The sequence below is a fragment of the Helicoverpa zea genome, chromosome 24 (assembly GCF_022581195.2).
Source record: "Helicoverpa zea isolate HzStark_Cry1AcR chromosome 24, ilHelZeax1.1, whole genome shotgun sequence".
In the NCBI taxonomy this organism is placed as follows: Eukaryota; Metazoa; Arthropoda; class Insecta; order Lepidoptera; family Noctuidae; genus Helicoverpa; species Helicoverpa zea.
The window spans coordinates 7,868,882-7,876,357 of record NC_061475.1 but is presented as its reverse complement, the minus strand read 5'-3'; the positions used below and the strand labels follow the sequence as shown (position 1 = coordinate 7,876,357).

Genomic DNA, 7,476 nt, shown 5'->3' with positions numbered 1-7,476 from the left:
GTTTGTTTGGGTAGTAAGTAGTAGATACTTTACTCTGTGTTATGCGTATATGGCAAAACTGCTGAACTGATTGAGATGAATTGAGTAGATATGTATTCTTTGTTGGCCTTACCTAGTATATAGAAAGATTTTAAATATTTTGTAAGAAGTTATGAATCTTTTTAATTCCAAGATAGGTAGGGTAGTTAATCACTTGACATAAAGTTGAGGGTAAAATGTCATAGTGTAAGAAATAAAACAAAAATATTCTTAAAATAAAATATATTATTGAACCAATGTTACAGCTTAAAAAAATGTACGCTTCAGATAGTTAGCTCTAATCCTAATTATTAACTAACAATTAATACATAACAAAAGTTTTTATTTTATCTCTTGCTATCCGTACTTAATCCGTGCTTTACCTTTAGATAATATGAACTTTAAATTGCGATTTTAATAATTATACCAAAAAACTATAGAAAATTAATTTCAATTTACATTAAAAAAAAACTTAAGCAATTTTAATATTTTACAAAGAAAAAAACGTACACAAAAATATACAGTGTAATTTATAATGATCAGTATGACTTATGCCAATCAACAAATATAGAAAGTTGATATAATATAAAAAAAAAAACTTCACAGCGTTTTTTTTACTTTAGCATAAGCACAAAATTCATAACAACTTGTCTATTAATTGTCTATTGACATATTAGCCATACTTTCATTATCAAAAAGAATACATAGATTACCTGTAGATAAAAAAAAACAGACCATAATAAATCTGGCTTCATTTACTCCGTTTAAATTAGTTACTGTTCTAAGCATTATTATTGCTATTTCTTTAGTTATTATATGGTATAAATGGTGAGGACTTATCATACTCTTTTTGACCTGTAATAGTTGAAATCCAGCAACCACACAACTTTAGTATTTAAAAAGATTTTTTTTTTGATTTTACAAATATAGAAAACAAAATAGGTTAAAATTAGGTATATTGGAAGTGTGTAAATGTCTGTATCCATTCTGACGACGTCGCCATTTTGAAAAACTTTTTTTTTGCAGAAATCCGGTAATAATGTGAATATTACAAACTTTAAGGGTGTGTTGCACCATTTAACTATAACGATAACCAAACCATAACCATACTTGCCGCCCATTGGTAAAATCGGCGATTTGACAGTTGAAAATGGTTCGGTTATCGTTATAGTTAAATGGTGCACAATAACTGGGTTAAATTAAACCTTAATAATTTTAACAAAAAAAAATGAAAACTGAACTTCCCGTGCACTTACCAGTACAATAAATATTTTTACTAAGTAAATATGAAAATTGTATATAAGGCAGAGTGTACATTATTTTTATTTTATTTTTACTTTACTATTGAAATACGAAAGCGAGTTCTAGTCGACATGCTTTAAATACATATTTATACAATATTTTGTACGAGTTTTGTGGGGATAATGGATTTGTATATTTTTTCGGGTTGTTGCTAACAATTACTGTACCTTTTTATATGTCTAGATCGAAACAATAGGTTAGTTAGCACCTTCTATCCAGATTCTACGGTAAAAATATCTTAGTTGTTATACACACAATTATATAAAATCTAACCCCTATATTTAGAAATCATGAAAACTCTTCGCCTTATCAGTGCGTAATCTAATCTGGAAGTTTATGCAATATAGCACTTTATGACAAATGTAATAAGATCACTTTTGATTCATTTTTATTAATATATGATGTATCTGTGTATACGTATATATGTATGTTGGCGTTCGTTCCTACGTTCAGCAGTATCTTTCTCCTTGCCTAAGATAAAACCTTCAAACTTCTTATAATATTGTGATGACTGCATTGAATGAGATTTTCTTACTTTAGTTATTTTTCTTCGATTTTTTTCTTGAGTTACAGCCATTTTGACCGATAACATAAACATCTATTTTTCTCTAAACAACAGTTTACTATGAATTCCTACATATTGATTGTGATCATGTTTTTTTTCGCGTTAATCATCCGAGCCTTTTTCCCAACTATGTTGGGGTCGGCTTCCAGTCTAACCGGATGTAGCTGAGTACCAGTGCTTTACAAGGAGCGACTGCCCTATCTGACCTCCTCAACCCAGTTACCCGGGCAACCCAATACCCCTTGGTTAGACTGGTGTCAGACTTACTGGCTTCTGACTATCTGTAACGACTGCCAAGGATGTTCAATGACAGCCGAGACCTACAGTTTAACGTACCATCCGAAATACAGTGTTTTTTTCGAGTTCAATATTCATTATATTCACTTATAATGAGAAAAAACGGACGTTTATTTTATCAGTAAAAAAGGGCTTTAGATCCATTATCCCCACAAATTCTTCAACAAAGCGAGCAGCTATACAATACCTATAGATATCACAAATACATGAGTTGCGTGCATCGCATTATGTAGCCCAGGACTGCAACTGTGCCAACTCGTCGTCATCCTCTGTAATTGAACAGAAAGAAATATATTAAAATTAATATTAAAAAAAAAAAAACTAAAAAACACGCTAGTCATGTATCAGAATCAGAACTCAAAGCGTGTAAAAAAATTCATCCTAATCGAAGACCGGGAAGTGGGTCACATTAAGATTCCAAGATTTTCTTACATACATAGTTACAAGTGAAGCTAATACAAGCGTGTTAATTAAATCTCTATTGAATTTTTCGTTGGTTTTGTGAAGTTTCTTGTTTGATAACTCGAGTTGAACAGGTATTTTGTCAAAGATAACATAAAAAAAAAGATTCCTAACATTTAATTCAACGATTTCATAAAATTCCGTTATTCGATTACCATTCAATTTAATGATTACAACAACCCGTCGACTTACTACTCACCTGCTTTGACTTTCTGGTATTTGTGTTTAAAATGCACGATGAGATAACCTTTCTACTAACTGATTACGACTACTAAACTAACAGATTACCAACTAAACTAATAGATTACTTACCAGCCTGCTTAGACTTGCTGGGCTTGGGCTTGTCGTGCACGAGTTCGAAAGTGATTACCATTCAAATAACAGATTACAACTACTAAACTAATTGATTACCAACCAATACAACTAATAGATTACTGACCAGCCTGCTTAGACTTGCTGGGCTTGGGCTTGTCGTGCACGAGCTCGGAGGTGGGCACGTCGGGCAGTTTGTCCGTCGGTACGTTGATACCCAGCATTTCCTTGTCCAGATCCTCCTGTGGATGTAAGAATAGAGAATTGGTTTAGTGAGACAGAGATGAGATGAGATTCTATTGTGTAAAATAATTGGATATAATGGCTGACTGTTGTAATGTGGTATATTTATGACATTCTTGATTTGAAAACAAAACCTTTTGTACGCATTATTTCTTTCGGTGCACTGAGGCATGGCTTCAGATTTTTTTTGTCGATTCCATAATTGGTTTAATTGGAAGGACCAGAGTATGAAAACCAACAGTTACACATCATATATTAAAAACTGAAGTCCCAAGAGGTTACACTTTTGACCTATTATGAGTATCTTATAAATGTCTGGTTCTCATCAAACTCTTATGGCAGCTCAGAATATTCTGCGAATAGTCACAGAAACAATTTTTAGATATCAGTGGGTGGCAGAACCGGAATCCAGTTATTATCTATACTTATAAAGCTAAAGAGTTTGTTTGTTTGTTTGAACACGCTAATCTCAGGAACTACTGGCCCAATTTGAAATAACTTGAAAATTTTTTCAGTGTTAATTCATTTATAGAGGAAGGCTATAAGGCTACTTTTTATCCGGGTTCGTGCAGAGGTTCCCACGGGATTCAGGTGAAACCGCTTGCAGAAGCTAGTCTACCATATTTGGCGAGCTCTACAACAAAATATCAACTTTCCCATACCTGTTCCAACTCCTCAAGCTCCTTCTCCAGTTCATCCTCGTCGATATCGTTGGGGAATGCGACATTGTTGCTGATGGCGTCTGTGATCTCGCGTGAAATGTCGTGCTGTTCCGCTATGTCGTCCATTATGTCGTGTACTTTGTCGACGTCGCTGTGAGTTTAAGAGAATTATAAATCAGATTATTAGAAAAAAGGAAAGATATATTATTGTTCAGCGTTCGTTAATAGCCGCATTCGTTTGTGAAAAAACTCCAGATTAGTCCTGTGAAATGGTTTCTAGGTCATAATCTGCCTAGCCTCTCTTTAAACTGTTTTGGGCTCGGCTTCCAGCCGTATGTTTCATGAAGAGACTGCCTATCTGACCTCTTCAACCCAGTCGCCCATGAAACCTTATTGAAGATTATCAGGCTTTTTGGATTCTCACTAAACGTGACGACTGTCAAAGATGCTCAAAGGACACACGGAGAAGCTCGTCATGATAAGACGTCCAGCCATCCATGGACCAACCACGCTAAGGATTGTTTAACCTTATGATCGGTGACCCTTGTACCAGTCACTTAACTATGTATCTTGGCTTATATGCCAAATTAACATAAAGGCTACTTTTTATCCATGAGCAAGAAGCTACTTTTAAAAATAAAACATAAAAATACTAACATATCCTTATGCGCGAGCTTCATAGCATTAGCCGCATCGCGCATAGTGTTCAGCACTTGAGCGTTAGTGTTTGCACCTTCCAGCGCCTCCCTCTGCGCCTCGATCTGTGTGAGCGTACCATCGATCTGTGTCAGTTGTTTCTCGTAACGCTTCTTGCGCTTTAGGGCTGCGATCGCCGCTGGAAGGAGAATGAGGATTTATTTAGCAGGCTGTTAGATTTATGATAAATTGTGTAAACTGGTAAAGGTTGGAGACTGGATTTTTCTTAGTTGCTTCAAAAACAATGGATGTATGCCTATTTTTAGTGTGTACATTAAAAAAAACTTTGAAACTGGAGAAATATAAATCTACTGTAAGCATAACGTTAATTGCCTTATAAGAAAGAAGCATGACATTACTATGGGTATATGTCATTTTAGTCAGAACTACAAAAGTAGGGCAAACATCCTTACAAACTTTACTGTAAGTATTACATAGTGACTATGGACTAATCAGGTACAGTCAACCCCAAAAGTAGCTGAACACATGGAAATTTTCGTAACCGGTGCATCATTTACATTTTAAGTCAGTGGTCATTGACGTGTGGGTTTGAGTGTACCAGTGTTTATTGTACAAATATATGTTGCGTGATTAATGCTTGTGCACTATAATATGTCCTGCGCAGCTGGCTGATCTCCTTAAATGAGAACAGCCGCCGTGGCCGAAATCGGCCGTGGACGCCATTATTATGTTGTAGGTATGGTTATTCTTTCATATTCCTTGGCAACTTAAATCCATGTCCAAATCTAGATCCAGCATAGTAAGTAAAGACCCAGTTAACAAGTTCTAGTTATCTCTACAAATGACTACAATAATAAAGTGTATTAGTACAATGGCTAGTTAATGACAAGTCTAATAGATTATACATAGTTTGTATGTTCATAAGAATGAGGTCACCAACGAGATTGATATTGTAGTTTTGTATGAAAAGTGAATTTGTTACAGTTGATAGCTTTTTTTTATTTGAAAATATTTAAGGTACCTACTTTATAGCAAATTTTTTTGTACCGCTTTTTGGAAATCAGATGTTTCAATCACAAGGTAACTGTCAATCTGAAGAATATGTTTGACAGCTTTAGTTTAGAAAACATGTCAAATCACCATATTTAAACCGCAGAAATTAACTGATGATTGAAAAATGGGCCCTTAATAGAATTATTTGAAATAACTTTAGTTCAGTAAATTAGATACTGAATGATAGAGTAGAGCTACAGAACTTCAACTATTGCTGTAATTCTAACAACCTTGCTTTAATGTATTTAATTTCACACAGGAATGTGATATTATTATAATAAGAATCTTTATTTTCCGTGATCAGTGCAGTATTCAGTAGAATAATAGGCTACTGAAAGTAAATTAAAATCTGGAATCTGAATAATTTCTATTGCAATTGAGAAGATTAAGTTAAACATCCTTTTGTGACTCATACCCACAAGAACTACCTATTTATATGAAATACACATGTTTACCTTTAAAAATCAAAGGAAGTTATATTTTTATACTATCTATGTATAACTCAAGAATGGCAGAACTATTTGTCTGTAAATCTCGCATTAATAAAGCGAGTGGAAGAAGAATATACTAATATTAACAAAGGATTTTGTATCAAAGCAATAAGTTATTTAAAATATAATTTGTTTTAATACAGTTTATGCTTCTATGGTTAGGTGTACAGCATGACCTTATTTGATTTCCTCTTTAAAGTTTATGAGACTGGAAAATCAAAGAAAACTGAATATTGCTTGTTGCTAACTTACAAGTATTACCTAGGCTATATACTATTATTCTTTAATCTTTTTGGAATATTTTCAGAAGCTACAAGCCTTGTAGTATTAGGCCAGGATAAAACTCTCAATCGCAGATGACAATAGGATGTACCAACGAAATATTTAATTTGTCTAACAATTAATTGATAAACAAGGTCATATGCCTACATGTCAACAAAGAATCGAGTCCGTGATTGCGAAAAATAATGCGTGCTACGAATGCTATAGTAGTTCGATGTAAACTTACCTCGCTTGTTCTTCGTGCCATTTTTCCTAGCTGTCTGTATTTCTAATTCGATTTTCTTTTCTAGAAACTCCTGTTTTTTAAGCAGCAACTCCTCGGTCTCACGTAATTTCTGAATCGCTTCATGTGTCGACGGCCCCTTTTCTTCTTTCTTCCCGCCGAAGAGTTTACCAAGAAAACTCATTTTGATTGTCCTATTACCCTAATAAATGCTAAATAAACAACACGATGAAAAGATTATTCACTTATTACGCGTAAAAAGATGAAATTAATATTTCGATTCCGATTCTTTTACGGGAGTATGCGTCACCCAGGTGACAATCAAAGCATAACACTTGCCCGAAGTTATCTTTTCTAGTTTTCCTGAGACATCGATCGATATCAGAATTAAGAGAGAGTATAAAGAATTTCCTAAGGTTTTTTCATAATTAAATGATATTTCGATGACCCCGCTATTTGCAGATCTTGTATCACAAAATAAAGTTATCGTGTTTGGGCTAAAAATATATCTTTTCCGATTAAGTTTCAAAACGCACCATGACACAAGCTGTTTAATGTCAAATTCTGTTTTTAACACATGATTGAACTTCATGCATAGACATAATATTAGTAAACAGGACTGCGCATTTTTAACCAAAAAACGAGCCGAGTGAAACAGTTAGTACGGAGGCCGTCTGTCCCTTTCTAATAGGGTGACTATGAGATTAAGCTATGTGAGACCAATCCGAGTTTGCTAAGATTATTAAACACAGATTGGTATTGAAGTTTTAACTTACGCAGTTTGTGACCTTAAACTACTAATATAGGCTTTTAATAATTAGCGGGAATTAGCAGTAATAAAAACGGGAAGATTCGAAGTGCAGACTGATTTTTTTGTATTTTTGCTTCACATATAGACTGCTGAGCCAT

The 7,476-nt window shown here is 34.0% G+C and overlaps 1 protein-coding gene across 1 annotated transcript; it reads right to left on the bottom strand.

Annotated features, from left to right (window-relative positions):
* Positions 1 to 1,337: 1,337 nt before the first annotated feature.
* Positions 1,338 to 6,976, bottom strand: LOC124642295 (charged multivesicular body protein 4b). The gene is made up of 5 exons (XM_047180658.1): positions 6,571 to 6,976; positions 4,519 to 4,696; positions 3,862 to 4,012; positions 3,084 to 3,198; positions 1,338 to 2,451 (listed from the first exon to the last, which is right to left on the bottom strand). The coding sequence occupies exons 1-5, from the start codon at positions 6,749 to 6,751 to the stop codon at positions 2,408 to 2,410; spliced, it is 669 nt and encodes a 222-aa protein (XP_047036614.1). The 5' UTR covers positions 6,752 to 6,976; the 3' UTR covers positions 1,338 to 2,407.
* Between the last annotated feature and the right edge of the window lie 500 nt (positions 6,977 to 7,476).